This window comes from Motacilla alba, chromosome 5 (genome assembly GCF_015832195.1).
Source record: "Motacilla alba alba isolate MOTALB_02 chromosome 5, Motacilla_alba_V1.0_pri, whole genome shotgun sequence".
In the NCBI taxonomy this organism is placed as follows: domain Eukaryota; kingdom Metazoa; phylum Chordata; class Aves; order Passeriformes; family Motacillidae; genus Motacilla; species Motacilla alba.
This window is the reverse complement of record NC_052020.1, coordinates 31,061,628-31,088,626: the sequence shown is the minus strand read 5'-3', so window position 1 is coordinate 31,088,626 and position 26,999 is coordinate 31,061,628. Positions and strand designations below refer to the sequence as shown.

Here is a 26,999-nt window from a genome sequence, read left to right as displayed (position 1 = left end):
ATTCCACAGTGATTCTGATAGATGTATGAAGTCTGTGCAGACATATCTTAGCAACTGCAGCTCTGCAAGAATTCTTCAGGCTCAGGCTTCTCTTTGAACTGCCTAAGTATCTATCCAGTCAGTCTCATAGACCAAACTGGAAAAGCAGTGGGTGGCTAGTGTGGGCTAGACATGCCATGCAAACACACCCTATGTGACTCCTCTCATACAAAGCATCTCCATTACTATAAGTGAAATACAATTACGCAGAGGAGAAAAAAATAGGACTAGAAAGTCAATTTGGATGGTTAGAAATACCATGGAAGACGGGGGGGAAAATTCTCTCTTTAAAAAACCCCAGACTTTTCCTGTTTTCAATAAAAAACATTTCACTTTAGAGGACTTCCAAAAGAAAGTCTTACTGTACTTGGCTGTCTCAAAGGTATCTCTTCAACAAAAGAGAGATCTCTAGCAAAGTGACACCCTGGAAATCTGAAATAGCTTTTAACTACAGCTCATTTTCTGCTAGCCTTTGAATAAAGCCTTCAAATTCAAAGTTTTTACAGGAAACCAAAATCTGAATAGAATGGAAACAAACCTTTTGTTTTAGTTGCAAGGTGAAATAGTTTATGTTATCCAATCACTTTGATGAAAAGGACTTGGCAAACATTCAATGCCTGATCAGATGACAAATAGGGCTCCTTGGACCAATTAGGTATGGTCTCTTTTGCTAATCCACAGATTGGAGAAAGACTCTCAATGTGGACTAAGACTGACAAACTAAGCAACAAAAATAAAATATTTTTCCCCGTGGTATTACAAAAACATTCAAATGGAACACTGCCATTCATACTAAACACAAGATGACAAGATGGAAACCTGAAAGCTAAAAGGTAAGAGATTTTTGAAAAAAGTGAAAACCTGAAAAACTATGTCCTAACATTTTTCTTCTCATCTTTGGATGAAAAACATCTTTCATTTTTGCCTAACTAAGTATAATTTGCATAAATAATTATAAAGGGGAAAAAACAAGAAAAAAAAACATGTAAAGAATTCCTGGGAATTTATATAGTGCTATTTATCTTACTTATAATAAAACTATGGTTTCACTATGTGTCAGATTTAAAGAATAATCTGTTGTAGTAAACTGGTATAAAAATTATCAGGTCCACATGCCATGAAAGAATCATATAAAAGGAAATTAGGTTTGAAAAGCATGATAAGTAAGTATTAGATTTTGTACAAGACTGTTCTTTTGACCTATGCAAAAAAGATGCATTGCCATCTTCTGTTCTTGGTATATTAGTTGGAGTTTATTATTCACCTGGAAAATAATTTTTAGAAGGCTGCTACTTCTGGGGAAAAAAAAAAATGTTTGTTTCAGATTTTCTTTGTTTAAAATTTTATTTCTATGAAAGCTGGCATTTTCAAAAAAAAAAAAAATCTGAGTGGCATAACTTCAAATAACTGTCAAATACATGCTCAAGTTTAAACTGTAATGCCTACTGGAAAATGTACAAGCAACTGTATATAAATTATCTTACATTATATTATGTATAGCTGTAATTATACTTTAATATGCATTTATTTTAAAAATGTACTCTCAAAAAATGGATTAATTTTTATTTTAGTAACTTTTCCAATATATTTTTCATACTTGAATAATATAATTTCTTAAGACAAAAGAAATTTGACTTTGAAAAATGAGAAATTAGTGAGCATGTGCTCAAGTTTCCAATATATTGATAACTACATTACTGACAAAAATATATACTCTAGAAGAAAGAGAAGATAACCTCTAATTTTTAGTTATTGTCAGATGAAATGGCTCAATGCCAGCTGCTTTACAGGTCATATACATATATGTTTTAAATAAAATCAACAAAAACACCCCCAAAATTTTACTTTCTCCAACAAACTTAACAAAAATTTATATTTCACTTATGCAACAGTAACTATCAGACTTGAGTATATGTTAACAAAAAGTTAGTTGAGAGACTACAAAATCACTGACTTCAGTGCTGCAAAAATTAAAAGAACCCATTTTTTGAGTAATTGCTCCAAAGATCTTGGAATGACTACTGCTGAGTAATGCTCCAAATTTACCACAATATGCTTAAGAAAATTCTGCAGCTTTTAAATATGCCTGCCTTAGCAGCTGTAGTGTTCAGTTTCTCTGGGCATGGAAATCAAGCTATTTGTTCTAAGTGCGCAGACAATATGAATCAGATCCCATACACAAATTATGTATATGAGCTAAGCGTGATTAACATCTTAGGTCACGGAGAGCACCTGGTATTTTGCAAACAGGAACAATTAAACCTGCTAGGAGCAGGTTGGGAGCTGAGGGTGTGCCCTCCAGCCCTGGCAGCTCCCAGGTCTACTAGCCTAGCTGCTGAAAAATGTGAAGTGTTAGGGGGCAAAAAGGATGGGAACAACCAGTTTTAGCTTTTCTACAATTTATGACTCAAAAATAAATTCATGCACTCATGGAAGGAATAAATTTTTGTTCACCAAATTCCCCTGTAATTCAGTTTTGTTAATTTTACTTATGTTTGTGTAATAGAAACACTGAAGCTTAGAGAACAAGAATCAATTTACTTCATTTTGTACACATAATAAGAATTATTTTCTATTCATAAATATTTGGTGGTTTTGGTGACTTGACAGGTTCAGATTTGCAGGGATAACAATCAATAAACAGTTCTACTCATGAGATAGGCAAACAAATACCGAAATAACCGAAAATGTTATACAGTAGAAACTCAGAATACCTTCTCCCATAAAGTCAGATTTTTCTAGAACACATTTTCCCTCTTAATTTTCCAACATATTCAAGAAAAGTGAGAGCAAACACAGTAAAAGGTGAGCAAAACCATTCATCACTTATACCCTTAATCTTGGTAGTTTTGAACTATCCAAGTCAAAAATCATTAAAATGTGTACTGATAGCAAAGAAATGCTAAGTGTCTGCTTAGGACAATTTCAGAGAAGCTTATTGTATTCAGAAGGCAAAAATGCCCCATATGCCTCTTCAGTGTAAAGCAAACCTTATAAGAAAAAACCATAGCACTTTCCATTTTAGCACTTCCAAAATGTAAATGTGAAAAAAAAAAGTAGAAAATTACAAAGCACTAAATCTTTATCACACAGGACATTACAAGTAGCAGTATATAGAGACTGTCACTCAGGTGACGAACTGTGAATTATTTCTATTTCCTTCTTTCCTCACCTTTTGTTCTGGTAAAGATCAATTTCCCACAGCCTTTAAAATTCCTTATGTAAAACACATCCAACAGTTCTCAACATCTCACCTCTATTTTCTCTGTCCTATTTTTACCACGCAGATCTCAGCAACCAAACTGACAAGCCCGAAGAGATCTTTGAATATGGTCTACCAAATCATAAACAGTGCAACTGAGAAGACACCATAATCTAAATGCAAGGGTACTCATAATTTAATCCTGAAGAAAATTACTCTGACACGCATTTAAATAAATCATTAAACCACTAGGTGCACTATTTTTATGCTATGACTCATAAATAATATTCACTACTTACAGGTATTATTCAAATGTATTATTATAGATTTATGTCACATCTAAATAATGAAATATTGTTTAAAATTATTTACTAGTATGGGACACCACAAACACATAAATTGCACCTTTATTAGTTTTCAGTATTTTAAAGCATATTTTTAGCAGGGAGTATGCAGAATTTTTCACCACTTTTACAAGTGGGATTTGGTGCTATGTCACTTTTTCAGACAAAATACCAAAGGGTAGCTATTAGAGATTTAAAAAATTCCTAAATACATTATTAAATCATACTTACAGAGATAAATACCGGAATCTGATCTCAGTTTATATATCATCCTGATCCATCAAGAAAATTTCAGCTGAGCCATTTCTATCAACTTGTTTATAGTGGCCAACAGAATAATAAAGATTTAAGAAACAACACCTATCACATTATTCCAGTGCTTTACTTGAAGACATTCTTTTTATACTGATGAGAAAAGAAGTCCATTTCATTACAGTAAGTTTCTTAAACTGAGTGCACAAACTGTATGCCAGAAGGAATGTTTTGGCCTTTTCTCCCCCCATGAAACAGAAAATTGTTAATCTATGACCTGCATAAAACATTAAGCTGTCTCTGGTTTTCCATTCCAGTTTAATTCACTTGGTTTCCCCTCACTGATTGCTTTTGACTGAAGAGTCACATGTTTCAAAGAGAGAAGAAAATATAACTGTTGCTTAAGTGTGTCATGCTGAGAAGTCATTCAACTAAAACAGGAGTTGTTTGTTCACAGAATCTATCGAGGCCAGTCTTCAGAGGGTCTTTTTAACTCAGAGACCATGTCTTGTACTTCCAGTCCTGCCTACATTCATTTCAAACTGCAGTAAGTCTGCCTTTCAATGCAGCACAGCCTTACTTTGTGTATTCTGGTATGAAAAGATTTTGGTTTCACTGGGATGAAGTATGAAGGATCTTTTATCATTTCTATGTGTAATAAAGCTCAATAGAGAATACAGGATGATGTCCTCGAAGGCAATCAAAATATATTGTACAATGAGTAACTGCACTGAATATAACAGGAAAACAAAGATCCATTAAACAGCTATGTAGTCACTGTAATTTTACTTGGACATACAATTAGCAAACTTTCCAAGATTACATATTTAGAAAGTATATGTAAACTTAACAGGAAAAATTTTAGATATAGCTTGCAACTGTATCCAGAAGGATCAAGAGAAATCCTTTTCAAAGATTTAACTTAACTTAACATCTAACTTAAAGTCCTAAGTGACAGTCAGGATAGTGGAGTTACTATGACTCAGAAAGCCAATACCTGGAAAGATCTTCAGAAATAATTAACTCTGTTTTAGCCACACTGAGTCTGTAGGTAACACAATTCCCACAGAATATTAGAGACACACTGGGCTAAAAGAAGCAAGTTTAGAGTAGAAGTGAATGGTATTTATAACAATGAGATGGTAAATTGAAAATTTACATAGATCCACCTGAACTAAAGAAAACACACTTTTACTGTGAGAGTTACTAAACACAAACACAGGTTGCATAGACAGGTTGCTCATGCTTGGAGAAATTAAAAAATATGCACAGAGGCCCATGCAATTTGTTCTTGGTGACCCTGCCTGAGCAGAAGGTTGGACTAGATGATCTCAAGTGGTCCTTTCAGCCTAAATGATTCTGAGATTCTATGATTAATTCTCTCTTCTTTTTTATTTTAATTCTTTTCTTACACCAGTCTCTTAATTCTTAACTCCTTTACAGCATCTTCAAAGAACATTTATTCAGAATAAGATGGGTTTTGTGAAGCAACACACTCATGGTATATTACTTTCATGTCAATTACCTGTAAGAAACTATGCATCATCTTTCCATGTGATCCATATGCAAACTTACTTCATGAAGTGCATACTTGCTGTGGACAGAACGCTATAGTGCTTTTAAAATGCTAATTAGCAATTCTCTGAACCACTTCAATTAGAGAAGATATTTATAAACCTTTCCCTTCCCTATAAAAGGAACATCAAAAACACTATAATATAATCTGTCTCCTGTTGTAAGAGCCTTCAAACAGAGTTTTGTTTATATGAAACTTCATTTTGCAAAACCATGGTTCAGGAACACATCATAAAGTCTTGTTATTGAATTTCTCTTAATTGACTATTTGTCCCTTTTCAGCTTAAACAGTGAGTTAAGTTAGGAAAAAACAAAACAATATTCCAATACCTTGATATTAATTATTTTTGCTACCTTCATTACATATCTGGAGAGAAAGGTTGCCTGTATTTTTCAATTATCAGTCTTCTGGCACTGGCACTGCAATAGATTCATTATCATGCAGTTAATGATAATATATCCAACCAAAGCCAAAGCTAAAGCTTCTCACTTCCTGCTACTTTAATGCTGGAAATTTAAATGGATATGTAGAACTATAGACTATAGAACTGCCGTATTTGTCGAAACAGAGTGTTCTTCTTCACATAGAAGTAAGCCATGTTTACACTGCAAACAGAAATGAATGCAGGAAAACTAGGATAACCCAGTTTTAGCAAGCAGTTGAAAGACCTAAGGAGTAGGGCAGCTCTTAGAGCACAGATATGGAGCAGTGTTTCTCCAGCCACCAAGGAGTGAATGAACTATCACACTGAAAGTATCATTTTGGGCTTTTCACTCCCTTCAAGATCTCTGAGGATTAAAATAAAATCTTACACCAATTTAATAATAATACTTATTCAAGTATTTATCTATGTAGTAAACAGCTCTTTATAGGTTAAAGTACTTTTGTATTTTGAGACAGCAAAGTTGATCTGCCAGGGATAGCCATTAGAAATTGGCATGTTTCCAAATGGCTGTGTGTAATTTTTGAGAACCATACAAAACTACCAGAATGTTTGTTTTCAATTCTTTCTAATGGAAAGCTAACTGCTGCCATAACGTTCTCATTGGCAGAAACAAGCAAACACAACATTTTTCATCTAATAATCAGCAGGGACAGGGATAGATGCATCTACAATTACATCCAGAATATATTGCAAATAACTCTTGGGTAAACATCTTTAACTAGGCAATTAAAGAAAATTGTTTGAGAAACAACCTTAAAAACTTGTATTCACCAACCTTTTCAAGCATTTAAGATTCCTTTCCTACAGCACAATAAGCATTATAATTTTGAAGACCTTAAATCCAGAACTCTACCTCACTTTTCTTTTTCTTCCTCCTTTCTCTTCTCTGCATCTCCAAAATTTCATGATACTGCACACTGACTTCATGAAACCTCAGCAAGCCAGATAGACTTATTTCCATAATGTACATTCTAATGGTGAAAGTTCCTTTTACAGACTTTCCCAACAAAACAGAAATAAAAATTATCTCGTCTCTTATCAGCCATGTTCTACTTGTTTTGTGATACTCCATAAATGTTCTCTATCACAGCCAAGGTAACACACTCTACTCAGTCTTGGAGTTACCCTTTCTCACTTGTCCTCCATCTCTTGTTCTTCCTGCTTCAGTATTAATAGCACCCACTCAAGACATCACAGTCCCTCTGTATCTTCATCCAACTTGATTCATCTCATTTTCCACTCCTAACTACTTCTGTTTACTTCTGTTTTAGTCCCAGCCAGCCTTCTGGCTTCCAGTTTTTAGCCACAACTGAGATTTTTGGGGATCAAATGGTTCCCTGCAGGAAGGGTGGTCTTGCTCATTTGTCCCTTCTACCACACTTGCATGTCCTCCCTCATCCTAGTTGTGCTTTTTGTCAGCCCACTGTGAGCTGTTCAGCTCACTCAACCAGCCTAAGCTACTCACCTCTCTCCTTGCTGGCTCAGCTTTCAGCTTGCTTAGTGATTTGACTCAAATTACCAAAAAGCAAGAAAAACACCAAAGTTGTTGCAGAGAAGGGGAGGAAAAGCGAAGAGAGGAGGCCTTCAATGGAAGAAGCTAGAGAGTAAGAAGAGAATGGGCCTGTCTTTTCAGTCCCGTAAGTCTCAGCCATTTTACCTGACACAAACCTTAATCATTCAGTTCTATTCCAAATTTGGTTTAGTTTCTCTATGGTCCTACTAACTTTGGATTTCTGTGTTTCCTAGGTATCTTCTTCCTTCACATCTACTGGATACCAAAAAAGGAGCATTATTCATTGGCTGGGGATAGGGTAACATCATCCTTCTCATTTGTTCCCTTTCTTGCTCTCACTATTCCCCCTTGGCAGATTTTTATTCTTTTTTTCCAGATTAGGAGTAAAATATATATCAGAAAGTGTGGTGAATAACCCTTGCCAGTCTCATCCTGCCTCAAAGCAGAGTTACCAGACACTGTCCTGGAAGCTATGTCATAACCATTGATTTTTCATTTTTAAGTTCCCTGTTTGAATCAAATTCACTTCAATAATTGCTAAAAATTCCCCTAATCTTCTTTCTCTTACAGGCAATATGTAGTAAAATAGTATATGGATGTCATTCAGTACTAAATTGATAGAATAGCTCTGAAAATTTTCTCCCTAGTTTTTTCTACTGCTGTAAAAACTTGAGAGAGAAGCAGTGACAGGAACTAAGAGGTCCCAGAAAATCTTTCCTGAGAAAATGCATCTGATATTCAGATGCAATGAAGATCTTTTCAAAGGCTTCTCCAGGACTACAGAAGCATGATATACTTCATATTAGAGTAGAAAAAATTTCATGCAGAAACTCAGGTATTATGTTTCTGAGGATTTAATAAATGTCATTCTATGATAAATTTTAGTGTTTGTCCTTCTGGTTCTGCTGCTTGTAACTGAGCAGTTTATCATTTGAAAGCCCTAAGTTCTAGCTTTCTAAAGCTTTTTCTTACAATTTTGATAATTCAAATAGAACTATTGCATGCTAATACAGGAATTTTGATTCCCAGTCCCACCTACAGAGAAAATTGCCAAATAATTATTGTTGAACTATAAATTATTCCCAGTTAACTATTAACCTACTAAGATGAAAGCTGTGGCCCATTCCCATGGCCAATAGTTGCACTTCAACAAGAAGATCCAGTAAACTGTACTTTCAAATTAACTACTAGTAGAGCTTTTTGCATTGAAACTATTATATATGTGTCATATATGTGTCTATGTATCTATAAAGAAACTGAATTTGAGAAAAAGTGGAAGTACAGAAGTCAAGCCCTCTGACTTAGGTGCTTCAGTTTTGTCTAAAGGAATATTCGCCAATTATTGAGAAAGTCTGTGAAGAATCATGATTACAAATGACAAGAAAAGATAATTAAAATTATATGTAGAGCTGTGTGATTAGTCCAACTTGTAATTCAAACTATTAAATTCAAACTATTAGAATATCTAACTGATTAATGAAATATTCCAAATACAAAGTTACACGGGTAACAAAAGGCTTCAAAAGTTTTTCAGGAAGAAGTAGTGCATGCTATGACAGCAATGGAACTTTGAAAAGATGTACAGAAGGCCATTATTTTTGCCATGAAGCAAATCTTTCAATCAACCTGACTGATAAAAAGTTGACCAAAATTATCCATAATTTTTAGAGCCATTGTAGATACTTACACAATTTAATAACTGACTGGAATTGAAAGAAAACATTTCACAGTAACACCCCACTGAAGACAAATCTGAAAAATAGTCTTGAACTCTCCTCTTCACACATGGGAGGAATCTGATAAGAATCAATCTGATAAGAATCAAAGGAGTGCAGGTTTACAACTGTGAATCTTAATATCATTTACATTGACTAAAATTGTAGGTACGTAATTTGTCTCATTGAACTATAGTCAGTTAGTTATTATTCATGTATGTTCACAGAAGAGTGGTATTGCACCCAAATGCTCTGGCAAGATGAATGATTCCACCCCTGGCTCAGATGGAAATGGAAGTCATTATCCCAGATCCAGAGACATATCTACAGTATTATATATGCCAGCAAAATAGGGATTTTTTCCTTAAAGTCACAGATTTTCTGACACACCAGTAATAATGCTGGCTTGCAATCATACTTGAAAATGAAAAAAAAAACAAACCAAAACAAAACAAACCCCAAACAAACACAAAGAAAAAAAAAAACAAAAACCACCAAAAAACCTTGTGATATTTTCTGTCTGGATTAATGTTGCCAGGTAAATGTAAACAAGAACTAAAATTGGGCTTGTTTGCTTTTCTTCTCTTCACAAAGATGTTTCTGCTTAATAGCCAGGATTTTCAGCCAACAGATGCCATTAGTATGTATGTGTGTTTTTTTGTTTCTTGTAAAACCACTGTGGGTTAAGCTTAGTGGGAAAATAAGCACCACACAAAGACTCATTCCCTTCCTCCTCCCTTTCCCCTAGTGGCATGGGGGAAGAGGCATGGAAAAACCCCAACAAATGGGGGTCATGATAACAAACAAAAAATTTGTTTAATAAGTGAAAGATAAGTAGAAAAAGAGGGAAGAAAAAATGAAACAAGTGATGCTACAGCAATCACTCACCGCCTCCCATGGGTAGACTGATGCCCTGCCAGGTCCCAGGCAAAAGATGGCTAACCCCTCTAAAGCCCCCTCTTTGCACTTTTATTCCTGAGCATGATGTTATGTGGCAGGGAATTTCTCTTTAGTTAGTCTGGGTCATCTGTCTGGTTGTGTCCCCTCCCAGCCTATTGTGCAGCCCCATGTCTATTCACTGGGGGGATGCAGAGTGAGAAACAGAGAAGGGATTGATGCTGTGCAAACACTGCTCAGCACAAGCTAGAACATCCTGGTGTTATTGAGACTGTTTTCATCACAAATCCAAAACACTGCCCCATACAAGCTACTGTTAAGAAAATTAACCCTATCCCAGGCAGAGACAGTACAAGAGTACAGCATAATAGGTACAGTTCCACATCCAACAATTCTAAATGATACATTAAGTTAAAAATACTAAAGTAAAACAGAGAGAAAAAGATTTGCTGGGCTACTTTATTCTTATAAAAGGGTGAAACTGCTGGTTTTGCCAGCTAAACCAGATCACCAAAAGGTACAATGAGTACAAGATGTAATGAGAGGGGTAGGACAGCACAGCACAACAGTAACCAAGGAGTGAAAGAAGGCATAGCACCCATCTTTTCAGCCTTGTCAACTCACCTAACAACACCTTAAATTTGATTTAGTCTTGAGGGGAACTAACACAGCTTCTAGAAATAGCAGGCATAAATGCAAACCTCATAGACATTATTTAACCCCCTCTGACTAAGGTAATGGTTTCACATCCCTACACACCTCCCCTTTTGGAATCCCCCTTTTGTGTCATTTGCACTGCCAGCCTCCCCCATAAGACAGAGGGACCAGTCTGAGCCACACCTAGATCAATGCAGAATTAGGTCCTTCAGCCTTCCTGCTCCTTAAGTTAAAAATGAAGGGTATAGATGTTGTTATTCTAGCTAACAAAAATAGCTCTTCAGGATGTCATATAATTATGCACTTTTACACGGTATATCTTTATAAATAAACCCATGCACTGTACTCAAATACATTGTAACATGACTTCTGCATGCAATCATTTAAAAAAAAAGCCCTTTCTTCCAGAATTTATATCAACCTTGTAGTTAAATGGTCAAAGAACCAGTCCTATACTTAAGGCACTGTAGAAAATATTCAGAAAATATTCTATCAGTTAAGCCAAACAAGCAAAAAGAACATATTGGAGAATAAATGTTACCATAACATTTTGAAAGACTAGAACACAGCACAGGAAAAGCAGGAAAATAAGCATGTGAGCTTTTTTCATTTCATACAGAAAGATTTTTCCTTAACTTTGGCTAAGAGGTCATTCAGTAACAACAGGACTGAAAACAAGCTGACAGAAAAATATGTCTTGAAACCTTTTATAGCCGTAACTTTTGTTTAAAAACTTTAACAACTTTTCACCCAATCTGTAAGTAGTGAAAAATAGTTTCTCTATTTAACATAATATTTATTATTAATAGCTAGTATTAAAAAAATCCAAGCCAAACAAACACAGAAAACACACCAAGACTTACATGCTTGGTTGATTCCATTAGTTTAAAATTGCATAAAATAGGACTGACCTGGACAGAAACTCTGCTGTGTCCGAGTAGTTAATTTTTCTTGCACAGCACACTTTTCAAAATGTCCTGCAGTTGCATTCTGATGTAGGCCCCGTTGTCTGCTGGCAAATCCCAATTCTCCAGGATCAGAAAACTTCCGATAAAACTGTGGCTCCAAATCACTGAAAGAGAAGTTTATAGCACCGTGCCTTCCATGGCCATAGTCACTGAGCATGGATTCGTCCTCGGTGTTCTGTGTTGGCAGCGGGAGGATCCGGTGATGCAGCTGCGGGCTGGGCAGTCTCGGAGATAACGGAGAAGGAATAGGTGACATTTGTTTGTGTGTATTAGATAGCGGATATGAATTACTAAAAACATTACTCACTGCTGCTAATGGGGGTGAATGTAGCCTTTTCTCTTCCAGTTTAAGATTATTACTTGTCTGAGGAATATCAGGACTTTCATTTACAGGCAGGTTCAAAAATAAATGCTTGCCGTTTCCCCGGGATACCGTGGTCCTTTTCTCATATAGTGAGCCTGGCAGGTTTCTGTCTACTCTTGTAATTTGTTGCAGTCTCTTCCATTCTGCAGCTTCATCTAAACTGTCGCTCCGGATAACTTTCAGAAGAGCTTTATTAACTGCTCCCACAAGGTTGCATGACTCATCAGTAATGTGCACTCTCTCTGCTTTGTACTGCAAACCAGAGCCGTCTTCCTCCTTTTCCTGCAGCACACTGTTATTAGAGTCTCCAGCATCTTCATCTACAGAGTATACATCACTTCTTGATACAAACTCGTTATGTACTGTTGTGAGAACAGGAGAAATGGTTTCATTATCTCTGTGAGAATCAGGTAAAGACCCTGCAGGGGGGTTGGTAACTTTTTTAATACAAGTGTCAAAATCCTGGACTTCAGCAAGAACTGTGATTCCTGGTTTCTCCTTGCATACTGGCTCAGTACACTTGCTACTTTTCAAGATTTTAGCAGCTGCAGATTTACTCAATGTCTCGAGTTTGTTAGACAGACTGTAGTGAGATGAATTCAACGAAGTGGTCCTCTGTTGTACCTTGGTAACTTCAGGAATGCATTCTCCACTATCCACTGGTTCAACTGCAACAACATCATTGATGTCTTTTGAGCTAGAACTTGGTAAGTCAGCATCCAATTTCACAGCTTTGTTACTCTTAAGAAAATACCCCTCTTCTATCCACCTTTCTGGTTGTATTCTATTGTCTACTGGTAAATTATCCTTACCTTTTACTGTTAGGCAGCTGGAGGGAGAAAAGGAGCTGGGATAACTCCTGGTAGAAAGTCTTGTGGAGACCATCTTATTTTTCTGTTGCATGTCTTGCGTACTCAATAAAAAGAGATGTTCATGTATCTTTTTTCCCTCTTTATGATGTCTGATCTCCTCAAAGCTCTCTTTCCTTCTGTATTTCTTCATCTTTTTGTGATTCAAATTGTCTCTCTTTGTAGAATCCAGCAATAACTCCTGCTGATGTGTAAGAATGGAGTAATTATCACCTTTAAGTTTCGGGACTCCGGAAACATCCTGCTGCTTTTCCTCCTGACGTCCTGCCTTAAGGTCTGGAATATGATGAAAACTCAAAACACTGGATAACAGGTTTTCCTTTCCAGCAGTTAGTTTGTACATTTCATTGAGAAGGTCTTTTGTGGTAGTTTGCTTGAAAATAATAACTCCACGGTCTTTATATGGCCGTTCTCTCAGGGCCATGTCTAACTTCTCCCTCACTTGATAGCAGCCACAGAAACTCTCACTGGTTCTGTCCAGAGTTCCAGAGCCCATGTAAGTAAATCCTGTGACTTCCCCCTCTGGATGATAGAAGCTGATGTAACAAAGCTCTGTAATGGGTTTGTGCAACAGGAGGATGGTATGCGTGCCTTCCATTATGCTTGCCAAATTAGTCATTCGTTTTAATTACGTTCTAAGTGTTCCAAAGCTTGCATGACATAGTATGTGAGGCAGGGAATGGACGGAAGGCATCTGACTAATCTTCAGCAATAATATTGTCTGCTGGAAAAAATAAAGAGAAGCCTGTCAAACTTGATTATGGCAAATTTAATATGACAAATAACAAGCCTGCAGAAGCACAATCTTCTCTCAGTATTTTCTAATACAAAGCTTTTACCTTGAAAATCTGACAAAAAAACAATGACATTGCCAACACTCATAGCTGCAGTCATAACCTTTCTCTCTCATACATCATTCCTCTGTCTCCAGGGTTCTCAGTCAATGTTGTGCCACAGGTCACAAGATGGTCACTAAAACACCCATTTCAAAGAGACTTTACTTTTCAATGGTGGAATCTCTTGCCCTCTCTCTGTTAAAAGTTAACTGGCTGTTGAACATTTAGTAAAAAGAACCATTCAAGCATGCCTGTTGCCTTTTTACTCAACACAAGCACCAGCATAACACTATCACAATATAATTAGGTCTCACTGCTTAATTTATCAAGAAAACATTTACACACTAAAAAGGTTGAATATTTTCTGGTTGTACTGTTTTGTGGAACTGCCAAGATATCAAGAAAACCTGGAATAACAAAAAAAAAATAGGCTCTGTTTACTTGGCTAACATACAGGTAATAAACAAATCTATTTTGGATCACCATGCAATAGTGTAATTCTACTTTCATAGGCAGATTTATTGAACTTTTTTTTTCCTATTCTTTTCATCACATATTTTCTTCCTACAGATTGGATATATTTACATTTTTTTGATACATACTAGAAGCTTGTTTGCTCCTTTTGAGAACTAAATTGTTTTTCTTATCTAGAAGGAACTCTGCTACCACAATTAAAGTGGAGAAGTCTGAAGTCATTAGGAAATGCATAAACATCAGGGAAAGACCTAAAGCCCAGGAGCAGAAAAAGCTGGAGAACACCTGCTCTTACACTGAAAAATGCAGGAATTTCTGTTTTCAAGTGAAAAAGCATAAATGAAACAGAACTTTTCATAATTTTAAAAGTGTCAAACTTAGGCAACAGTATTTAAAAGGAAGCTGTCATATTACTATGTAACACATTTCATAGAATCATAGAAAAAGCTGATTTGGAAGGGACCTATCAAGATCATCAAATGCAACTCCTGGCCCTGCACAGGACATCCCAAAGGTCACACCATGTGTTTGAGAGCACTGTCCAAAAGCTTCTTGAACTCTGTCAGGCTGGTGCTGTGACCACTGCCCCAGGGAGCCTGTTCCAGTGCCCATACACCCTCTGAGTAAAAACCTTTTCCTAATATACAACCTAGATCTCCCCTGACTCAGATTTGTGACAGTTCTTCAAGTCCTGACACTGTTCATGAGAGTGAAAAGATCAGTACCTGCCTCTCTGGTTCCCCTCAGGAGGAGGTTGAAGACTCCAAGAAGGTGTTTCCTCCAAATGGAACAAAATGAGTGAGCTCAGCTGTTCTTCTTAAGGCTTCCCCTCCATAACCTTCACCATCCCCATGGCCTTCCTTTGGATGCTCTCTAATACTTTATATCTTATTCTGTGGCTTTCAGAACTGCCCCCAGGACTGGAGGTGAGGCTGCCCAAGCTCAGAGCAGAGCAGGACAATCCCCACCCTTGCCCGGCTGGTGATGCTGTGCCTGATGCACCCCAGGACACAGGTGGCCCTCCTGGCTGCCAGGGCACTGCTGACTCCTGTTCAGCTTGCCATCAACCAGGACCCGCAGGTTTCTTTCTGTGGCACTGCTTCCCCGCCTCTCATTCCCCATTCTGTCCATACATTCAGGGTTGCCCATCCCAGATGCAGAATCCAGCACTCTTTTTTCTTGAATTTCATACCACTGGTGATTGCCAAGTCCTCTAATTTGTCAAGATCTCCCTGCAGGGCCTCTCTGCCTTTGAGGGAGCCAACAGCTCCTCCCAATTTAGTGTCAGCAGCAAGCATATTTAGTATTCCTTCAAGTTCTGCATCCAAGTCATTAATGAAGATGTTGAAAAGCACAGAGCTGAGGATGGAGCTCTGTGAAACCCCAGTAGTGACAGGTCATCAGTCTGATGTCACCTGATTCATTATAACCCTTTGCACCTGACCTGTGAGCCAGTTGCTCACCCATCACATGATGTCTTTATCCAGCTGTGTCTGGACATTTTGTCCAGAAGAATATTGTGAGATACAGTACTGAAAGCTTTGCTGAGGCCCCAAAATTTACAAGTGTTGCATCAGTTTTTATTATGCAGACTTAGATATCATTTTATAATGCTGTCCATAAATTATTGTAAGTAATTAGTGAAGCCCGCCTCTAAGAATCAAGCAGCATTTACCCAAAACATCTTATCAACAAGCAGTCATTTATTGAAGTAATTGAATTGCATCTGTCTATAATGTTCTTTAGACAGTTTCAGACTTTCAATTTACTTTGAGTAGTATTTCCTTCATGCCAGGAGAATTCTTAAAAAGTACACAAAATCCTTAAAGACAGAGGAGATATCCTAAGGAGAGAGACTACAGTAAGAACACTGTTCCATTAGAGCTGTATGAGCTCCTTAATTCTGTTCACCAGGAGTTAACAGTTGAGAGGCATAATTCAGAGTACTGTTCAAGCATAGGAAGTGGTAGGAAAGGTGCCTTTCCTAAAGGACTAAAACCTTTAGTCACTACTTTTGTTGAAGACTGGCTTGTTGTTTCATAGACTTGTAAGAGCATCTGAGAAAAATATGCCGTTCTGTTTCCTCTTTTATTCCTGTTTTTAACTCATTGTGCGAGTCTGGAGTTCAAGACACAGTGGACCACCTAAGAGAGCAGCCTCACCTCTTGCCTCCCCAGTCTTCCTTGTCTCCAGCTGTGCACGCCTGCTGCTCTCTAGCAGCGAGTGATCATGCAGCCACAGGGTGTGTGTGCCACCAGTGCAGACAAGAGTAGTTCTGCATACAGAAATATTAGAAGCTGTCTTAACCCTACTTATTCTTCAGTCAAGCAGTAGAGAACACCCCTTAGGAAACAGCATAGAAAACTATAGACCCAGTAGCTATAGACCCAGACATTATGATCAAATTTACTCAGATGACATCTGTGATATCACCAGGTTCAAGTCAGGCCTATTCTGTAGAGCACATTACTTTCGGTACATACATGGGTTTGGGTGAGGTTCTTTCTGTGACAAAAGATGGTATGTGTAAATAAGAGAACTAGCTAGCCCTTGTCTCAGCTGCACAGATTTGCTGAGCTATGCCCCTCCCAAAAACCAAGCAGCTCCTCCAATCTAATCTGAGTTCCGAATAATGACATTACTGAAACAAGACCTACAGCTCTCCTTGAATCATACTGCAAAAATGAATAAAATTAAAAGCTCTTTTTCACTTCAAAATAGACAAATCTATTGAGCTTTCATTTTTTTAAAATTGTATTATCTTTGAATAACAAACTTATGCCAGTTTGAACCTAGTATAAATAAAACAATGGGTTTGGTACACACATATTGACACATTAAAATGTAGAATCACTGAGAGTAGAGCATAACTCCTTTTAAGGAAAAAATTGACACAGCCTTTGAAATTAAGTAGTAAAAGTCAGTTATTAAAAAAAAAACAGTAATATTAACTAGAGCAATAACAGAAAGGACAGTTTGTTACTATTAGGCCAATGTCATATTCTGTATCAAAACTTCCATGGATTTAAAAGATAAATTGATACCATGCACAGCACTGTTTACTGGTATTTTGAAGCTTATTTCTACTAGTAGATATATTTATGACCAAGAAAACATTTTAACTTCATTGCCTTCAGCATCTTATTCTACCTTTTTTTTTTTCCATCAGAAAACAAAGAAAGAAGTGAACTCCCTGTTCTCTAAGCAAAAGCATTATAAGAAACTATCAGGAGAATTATGTCAAAGAAAGAAACTGGTAAAGGACTGGTAAAGGACAACACTCATCCTTAACTTTTTTGTTCACTTTGCAATCTGTTTATAAAACTGTATCTATTGCAAACCTTATGACAGGGAATGAAAATATTGTAAAATAAAGTCACATTCAGGCAAAGAATATAAGTTAAGTAAAAATCTCATTATTCCAAGAAAACTTAAAATTTTAGCTGCAGAACATATAACATGGAGCGATGAAAACAACCTTCAGCATCATTGTTAAGTTTCTCTATGCAGCTTTCCAATGCATAGTAGCAGAGCAGTGGGATTCAGGTTGTGAGGAATACTACTTCAAGGAAAAAAACATCTATTTAGAGAAAGCTTATAACTGAAAGTAACAGCTGAAATTGTCAAACAGGCAGCTGAAAAGCAAACCTGCTCTGCTGATGGATTTTCTGTCAGTTTAACAACGAAAAAAAAATATCACAGTGGCCTTCAAAGTCTAGTGCCAACGCATCCATTCATTATGCTGTTCAAAACATGCTGTTAAAAACCCAGAACCCCATTCTTAGAGTTCCTTTTCTCTAGCAGGACACATAATTCACTTCTCAGCATGGCAGATGGTCTTCCTCCTTTCTCTGATACTTAAGTAATCCAGAATTGAAATTCCTTACTTTCCCAGCTCTCCCTAATACCTGATTGTTACTAGTGACAGCCTGTTTCTGAGCACACTATGACTAAAGTTCTGAGCTGTGAAGCTAATTAACACATCACAACAGAAAAAGCATGGTAGAGGAAAGGTAGTAAAAATGTAAACAGACCAAGGCTTCACATCACAAGCTTGAAGACAATGACATGAAACTACCATAATATTTGTTTACTGAGCACAACTGGTTTGATTGAGACAAATAGAGGCAAACACCATAATTTTCTTCTCTTGCCTAAAATCTCAAGTTTCTCTGAGGTTCCTTCAAATTTTCATTAGACTTAAAGATATTGTCATTAGAAAGATAATTGTTATAATATCTTAATGAAGACAAAATATTACAGCTCCTTTCCAGCAGCTTTAACACAAATAAAAGAATTCCATAAAGAACTTTCCAACTCTAAGTCTATATTGTATTTATTGGATTGTGGCAAAACCAACCAAAAAAACCCAAACCAAACACCACACAAAAAAAATACCAACCAAATTTAAGGTACTTAATTATTTGTATAATATTTAGAACGATACTGCATATTGTTAGCAACAGTAGTTTAAAATACTGCTCTTCTCAACTTCACAAGTACTGAATTACACCAGCAAAGAGAGCATTAAGGAATATAAAACAGTCTATGCCAGACAGGAAGCTGCTTTATTAAATTTCAGATCTCATCCAACGGCACAAGGGAAGTATTAAAGCATATTAGAGTCCTGCCAACAAATTAAGATGAAACAGAAATAATCCAAAACATAGGGTGGAAAGTCATTAAGTCAATCCACAGTGCAGACCTTTGTATACCAAAACCAATTTCTAAGCATAAAAATAACCTTTGACTGTGTCATTCTGTTCAATCTAATCCAACACCGAGAACCCAGAAATCCAAGACAGAGTTCATGAAACAAAAAATCCCAAACCCAGATCTCTGAATACATCATCCTTGTGACGTGAGGATGAGGAAATCTAAACTTCTTGAAGCCAAAAAGCATAATTTAACAAAAAGATAATTTACACAAGGCATGTAACACTAATTAAAATCAGGTTTAAAAGTTTCTAGGAGAACTGAATAAGATGATGATGCCTCACTAGGAACAAAAACATTCTGAGTAGCCAAAGTGCCCCATACTTGTTCTGGTCCTTTGTAGATCACTGTCTCACTTGACATAGCTGCAAACATGCAGATTATCTTCTTGTACAGAAGATGGAAAAAAACAGTGATGATACTTTGGGCTCTAGAACTAATATTCACCATTTACACACAAAAAGAAATGTATATCATGTCTGACTAGTCAAATATAAAATAATATATGTATTATTTGTACCAGGTCTTAAAAAAATGTTCCTGAAAGGAGTCTGACATGAAAGTTCTCATCTTTTTATAGCCTACTTCAGTTTAGCAAAGCAACATCTATCTTGTTCTGGCACAACTGCATCAGCAAGTTAAAAAAAAAAAAAGTTGTCACACAGCATGTCCTCATGAAACTGTTTTTGGAGTCAACCACACCACAAAAATGTCCAAATCTGTTTTTCAAAGATAATTTGCAAGAATTAGTTACCAAATGAGATTTCCATCACAAACTCACCCATGTGACTGTTTAAGAGGTTGCTAATAAAAAAGTCTGCAAGGGATATTACAAATATGAAAAGTCTTTAATGTAGGAAGTATATTAAGTAGCAAACCAGCAGACATTTAAGCAGAGAATGAACAAAGGCAATCTGTACACATATCCCAAAGAAATAATACAGTAACGGCCTGTTTGAAACAGACTATTTCAAGAAGTACAGCATTTAAACAAACAAACTAATTCCTTCTGCACTTCAGTCAGGTTTTTACACTTTCCACCTTGCTCTTAGACGTTTGGCATAGAAAGAACCAAAAGAGCAGATGAGTCAATCATCTTGCTTCTAGGTATGTTTTTTTTTTGACTAGAACAGAGTTTTCTGACTGCTGAAGAGGCAAACTGAAAGGTAGGTACCACTAAAAGCATTCCTCATACTCTCACCATATGTAGAAGCTCAAACTTATGATTCAAAGTAATGCAAAAGATGCTTATGAGCAAGCAAACAAATACTACCCCAAACACTCTTTGATGGTAAGAAAACCTGTAATTAGCTCAGTTGGTTAGAGCATGCTGCTAATAATGACAAAGTTGTGAGTTCTATCTCTGTATGTGCCAGTCACTTAAGAGTTGGACTCAATGATAATTGTGGGTCTCTTACAGTCCAGAAAAGTCTGTGAAAAGAGTATTTTGCCACATCTGGAAATTAAAATAAATGTTACAATTATTTTGTCTATTTTAAAATAAAGACAGGGTTCATTCCTCAACAGCAATCACATGGTATACTGTACTTCATTAATTTTACATCAATATATATACCTCATTCAGACAAATAACTCTCCCCTACAACATCCCTACATCCCTAACACCTTTCCTATATCCTTTGTACCTAAGAGGAACACTCACAATGAAATCTTAAAATAGAAAACTACTTGATACGTGTACAGGGGATAGTGGCTAATATTCAGCTGAACTCATATAGTGATGTAAAAAGTAATTAGAGGCAAGAGGAAAATATCTTTTGCCTCAGGTCACAGATGTCTTAATGAAAAGCTGCACTTATTAATTGTCAGCTGATTTTCAAAGAACAAAGAAAGAAACAAACAAACAAAAAGCGATACTAGATCAAAACAGCTATTACAAACTATTCACATTATCTAAAACATAACCTTTACATATTCCAGCACAAAAATATTATTAATAAATAAATATCCTGATAAAATGTATTATCAGAAAATGTAAGATAAAAAATTATATTTATGGTGAACAAAAAGACACAAACTTGCAATATCATATTTGTACATGTCACACTTGGGTCATAAACTGTACACATGACTTTTTCCAGTTTTAACCCAGATAGATAATACCCCTATAATAAAATCTTTTTTCTCAGTACTTTATCAATGGGTAAGTTTTACAGGATGCACAGTAACTTGTTTCCACTTCTGGCAGCAATTATAGGTTATTTCTACAGGAAAATAACATGAATTGAATAAGTATTTTCTAAATAAAAAGATCATCTTCTTGTTAATCTTTGTCCAAAAGCTTTAATCTTGCTTGTTCAAGTAGCCAACTCTTCAGCAAGAGCTGCATCTTGTTCTGTACTGTATTAAAACAGCTTTTATTTCCCCAAACCAAGAAAGAACATATTTATTTATTTAATTATTGAATGCCCATGCTTGTTAGTTTCATGGTGATATTTAAATGAGGCATTTAGTGTACAGCCTTTTAGATCAGAAGTCTTTCACCAAACATCACTTTCAGAGACTTATCTGGCCACCTGAACTTTAAACCCAGTACAGTATTCAGGGAAAGCAAAGAAAGTAACAAAAAGGTTGCACTGCAGCAAATGTTTGAGCTATTTCATCAGCAAGGGGAGAAAATAAAGCTGCAAAAAGTTTGGACTAATCACAAAATGAGGTGCAAATCATAAGGAGGCTTCATTGGTGAAAACAAGAGAGAAATTGAATGTAATAACAGCAATTAAAACCTCTCCCATAACAATATTTTATACCTATAGAAGGACTCCTTCACAAAATACAGCAGATTTTGAATATATCTTTCTGTAGTTAAAGGTCAAAGGCTCTGTCCTTAAGACAAGTTCTTAAGGACAAGAGAAGTTCTTAAGAATCAAGAACAATTTTCTAAGATAATGTATTTGACATGCTAACAAGCCTATTTTTAATTATGCATATTTTTTCAAAAATTATGCAATAGTTGAGAATAAACTCAGTAATACTTTTAACTTTTCTCCCTTCAAAAATTTTAGTGGTCTTGAAATTACTTTAGCCTTAAGGAATGTTGGGCTGTTTCAAAAATTCTACCAATAATTCAAGTTTTGAAAACCTTGGCCGTACAAGATAAAATGGGATGTAATGACTTGGAATGATAATATTAACACTTCAAAGCAGAAAGCATAAGATCAGAGAACTATGGTCGCCTTTGTTTTGTTCATTCCAACTTTTTGCTAGTAGCATTTCATACATAGCTAAATGGTTTCAAAATATGACTACAACTAACAAAAAATAATAAACCAAATTGCTAGGAGAGATTACAGGTTTTCAAAATGCCTGGCAAAGAAGTAAGCACTGGGTTTTAGATACATATTTAGTCTGTTTTATCAGTCCCAAGTGCACATCATTACAATTTTTAAAAGTCTTGAAAATGGTTAATTGCTTATATGTTATTGTCGTTTTCTTGGTCTGCTCCCTATCATGAAAGATTGAACACAGAAATTTTATTAAATTCAGCAAGTCTGTCAGCAGCAAATGCATTTTACCAATAAAAATATTTTAAAACAATGATAAAACCCAAATTAGTTTAAGATTAAATAGGTTACATAAATCCCTCATGGAAGTTCTAACTTATCAACAATACAACCCTCACTGGGAAATGAAATCTTCATGTTTCTTCTAAAACATGAAGAACACAGTATTTCAATATAATAAGCTTAAAACACCACAGGATCAAGAGAATGACCAAGAAAAATCTCGACTTAAATCTTGACATAAGAAGTGCCCATTTTACTTCAAGATTTCAGGAGTGCCATTTAAATTAGTCTATAAGACTTGATGACTCTTTAAATGGAGGACATTAGAAATTCAATATAAAGAATTTAAAGGTCTATTGTAATTTTCTAAGGGCCCGACTCAACAAAATGTACATGGTCTTGTGGAGATAATCAGCTCTCAACTATAGCCCCGTAGAAGTGGATTAAAAGTCAAGCTGAAGGTCCAAAGTAATGATTGCAGGTTCAATCTTCCATGGAAAGAGAAGAAATGGTAGTACCTGCCTGGCTAGGAGACAGTCACTTGGATAAGAACTCATGCATCTCATTTTGTGTGCTTTCTTTCCAGCTTCTCAGCCAGAAGTGCTGAGATATACACACTGCATATTTAGCTATACATACTGTATCTCTAGTCTGGCAACACTGACAGGAAAGAAAAATTACAAATAATAATCTGGAAGGATGCAATGAAATTGCATAAGACTAAATGATCATGGCAAAAAGAACTCTTCCCTTGGGTTTCTTGTTACAGGCAGATATAAGCTCTATAGGCTCACTGTCTCAGAAGAGGTTTGAACTACACTTGCCACCATTCATTAAACCAGATTTTAAAAAAAATCAAGAACCAACTTGAGAGTTGTCATTAAAATATTACTGCAGTCTTTGCACTACTGTCTCTAAGTATGGGGAAATAAACATTAATGGTCACAACTAGCAACTATATCAGTGACATGATTATTAACTAAAAAATGAGGGGCTGCCATCAAGGAATAACGTATAAATATATAAAAACTGCCGAAACAGTAGAAGCAATTGACACTTGGTTAAGGTTCAGATTCCATTGAGTTATATCCATTTGTTTACTCCATGATGGCCAGTTTCCTGCATTTTGGTATTCCTCCTGACACCTAAACCCTAATGGAATAAACATTCAGATTATAGATCTTTTTAAGTCATATGAGATTCAAGCTAAAAGGGGAAGTAATTTCATGCCAAAATAGCTAAAGAAAAATTAAAAGTTGGCAGACTTAGATTCCAGGAAGATTGGGTGGAGAAAGGGACGCAAACTAATTTTTGGAAACAGCATCATAAAGGCACATAGAAAAGTTGGGTGTTTTTAAGAATAGAACTCATTCAGTTCTTAAATACTATACTCTAGGAGCAAAAAGCCATCCAACCCTTGAGCCTTAAAGAAGACCTCTGTGATTGTTCTTGGTTTTTTTTTTCCTCTATTCCTGACCACCGTCTGGAAAGTATTATTTGGATTTAATTGCAAAGGCTGCTTTGACTTTTGGCTCAATTTTCAAACATTTTATGTGTGCAAGTTAAAGCAGGATCAAAGCCTCAGAAAGGATGAATTTTTTAAATGATAGTGTGAAGGCCCTAGGCCTTTTCCTAGGTAAGCATAAAACAAACAAACAAACAAACACAACAAAAAAACCTCCAAACCTAAAACCCCCAATGAAAGACCAAAATCACAAAACCCCCAGTGTCCACCCCCTGCCAAGTAGTTCTTCATATCCCAGGCAGAACTGTTTCTTCACCACCTTTTTATATCCTGACAAATGTCAGTATAAAGCTGACATTCAGTACCTTGGCATTTATTTTGAAACCCAGCCATTTACCATTTTTCTAGTTCATATTTGCCTAGAGCTTTCACTTTACAGACACAAAAATCTGAAAACAGAAACTGAATGGAAAAATTCCAATTTCCTGGAAATACCTGTCTATGTAAGAAAATCTCTACAGAGATAATAATCTTTTACCCAGGCCTCTATTTCAATCTTACCTTCCCAAGATGCAAAATATTAGAGAAACGTTGTCCTGTTGTTTACTACTTACTACATGATAAAAACACCCATGCCCATGTAGGTGTACCCCCTACACATACATCCATTAAAAAACCACACAGGAACATGCATGTCCATGCCACTTGGCTTTCAGTGAGATAGGTTCAGCTCAAGTGAAAACTTATTTCCATTGTTCACAACATGTTAGATTTCATACCAAACTGCAACTTTCTGTCTTCCGAACAGTCCTTCAAATTAAGTTGATGTTATGCGTTGACAGTTTCTTTTTTTATAGTAACATAAAAAAGCAGCTCTTCTTTCCTTCACTCTCCATTTAACCCAACGTTGCTTCTGCTGAAACTTACCAAAACAAGTCTATTCACTGGCAAGCACAGTCCAAGCTATCTGAAAGGTGAAAGTTTCACAGCATTATGTGGACGTGATTTACCTAAAATTCACAGGAATACTACTGATATACTTGTAGAAATATCTTTAAATGTGTACATATTAGTTTAATGATAACGTCCACACAAGATATTTCTACAAGCAAAATGATCATTAAAGCCATCACGAATGATTCAAAGGATGGCTGTAAAAATAACTAAAATTAGGAACGTATTCAAAATTCCTTCCTCTGTAATTTCTCAGCAATTTTAAAAAATTGGTTGATTTTCTGTGAAGCTACAAGAAAAGAACTCATTATGATTCCTGCTACACACTTGAGAAAACAAGTATCACAAGACAAGACTGTGGGACAGCCGGAAGGACTAAATATATACAGCTCCCAGACCAACTCTCTGTCTGTAGTATCATGATGTGATTTAATATTGCAGCTGAAGAAAGGAGACTGTGCGAAGCAGCAAGAGAAGGGTTTCTCCAGAATGCCAGTATCTGTCTTTTTCCTACATGTAGAAGACATTAGCAAATGTCAGCATACAAATGCATTCTAACTCAGTTCATCAGTAACAGTTCATCAGCCTCATCGGCAATGGTGACCCCTATAAGCTTCATAACCCAGAGTAACAGATTGTCTGAACGCTGTAAATATTTGTCACGTGTTTCCTTCCCACTCATCTGCCCTCCCGAGAGCCCGACGGTATTTGCACGCATCAAACGCTACAGAATGATAACAATCTGCTTTCCCCGCTTCGCTGCACCTATCCCGCACACCAGACTAGAAGAAATCAAGGACAGTTTTAAGAGTAATTTTGGGGCGGGGGGAAGTAATCCAGTTAAATTTACTTTAATAGCGCTGTCAAAAAAGGAGGAGAGAGGAAATCTACGGACTTTCTTCGGACCGCAAGAGAAACTAAGAGATCACAGCTCTCGTGATCCCCCAGAAGCTATTTATAAATTAGCAGCCAGAGAGAAGACGAGATGCTAATGACGACCAAACAGATCCCTTCCCTGCAGTCCTGAATTAGTGGTTTTATTTTGTAATCCACTCGATTGCGACAGAGCCATTGCGGGGAATCGAACAGATGGGCAGACCGGTGGGCGAGCCGAGGAAAGAGCATTACCTTGCGAGAGGCAGCGCGCCGGGTGGCGATGCTCCTGCTGCTGTTCCAGGCGCCGGGAAGGACGCGGGGCGCCGGGCGGCTGCAGGGCTGCGGCTGCCCCGCGCTATTCCGGGCCGGCCCCGCTCCCGCCTCCAGCCCGGGGCCGCCGCCGCCTCCCGGGGCGCTCCCGTTGCGGGGCGCGCGCCGCACCGCTCCGCACCGCGGGGCGGGACTGACGGCCCGGCTGGCCAATGGGCGGCCCGCGCGGCCGGGCGCTGACCAATCGGCGGGCTGCGCGGCTGGCGCGCGCCGGCTCCGCGCGCGGTCCGGCGGCGGCCGCGGGTCCGTCCCGCGCGCGCGGGGCCGCGCCGCTCCCGGGGCCGGGATTGCTGCCCCTGGAGGAGTCAGAAACGGGATCTGCGGCAAAGCGCCCGGCTGAGGAAAGCTAACGCAGCGCGGCGCCTGCCTGCTTGTTTTCGTCGTTAACCGCCGTTGCGTAATCCGTCAAATCTGTTCTCCTCCTGGATGAGCATCGCTGCCAATCATGTCGCTACCGCTCACCACAGTAATTGCGATACAGCCCTCCCGCGAGCCAGACACAACTCTGGACTGCAACATTAGAGGACAAGAAATTCTCTCCTCTACTCCTAACACTACTAGAAGAGGAAAATCAGAATACAAGCTGCAGTCCTAAACCACCTCATGAAATACCTTGGTATTTCAAGGGACAGAATTTTAGGCGGAGCAAGGATCTAGTTCGTTGGTCTGAATCCCACTTTTCCATAAGTAATCTTCCTGCTACTCTTCCCTGGCAGTTCTCCATTCTGAAGAACGGAGAAAAAAGGCTTTTGGAATAAGTGATTTAGGTAAAAAAATAATAGCGACAATTCAGAAGTAACAGAGTTAGGGTTAAAATATTTCTAGTAACAGACAAAACTAGGAGAAAAAAATTATCTTGTAATTTCCATAGGCATTTAAGACCCTTACCTATGTAGTCAAATATCGCAACAAAATACCTTTTCTCACTGTAACTTGTAGCCTCCTGAAAATGTCACATTTCATTCTGCTTCATGAATTAG

At 37.2% G+C, this 26,999-nt stretch overlaps 1 protein-coding gene across 6 annotated transcripts in view; it reads right to left on the bottom strand.

Moving 5' to 3' along the window:
* FMN1 (formin 1) overlaps positions 1-26,999 on the bottom strand; it is a 168,820-nt gene extending 141,821 nt beyond the window's left edge. For 2 of the 6 annotated variants that reach the window (XM_038139829.1, XM_038139831.1), the window contains exons 1-2: positions 25,942-26,999; positions 11,552-13,565 (exon numbers count right to left, since the gene is read on the bottom strand). In XM_038139829.1, coding sequence (XP_037995757.1) covers positions 11,552-13,460 — 1,909 coding nt within the window. In that variant the 5' untranslated portion in view covers positions 13,461-13,565; positions 25,942-26,999. Of the gene's footprint in view, positions 1-3,816; positions 4,588-11,551; positions 13,566-25,941 lie in introns of those variants that run through there. The other 4 variants (XM_038139833.1, XM_038139830.1, XM_038139832.1 and 1 more) reach the window with 4 other exon arrangements.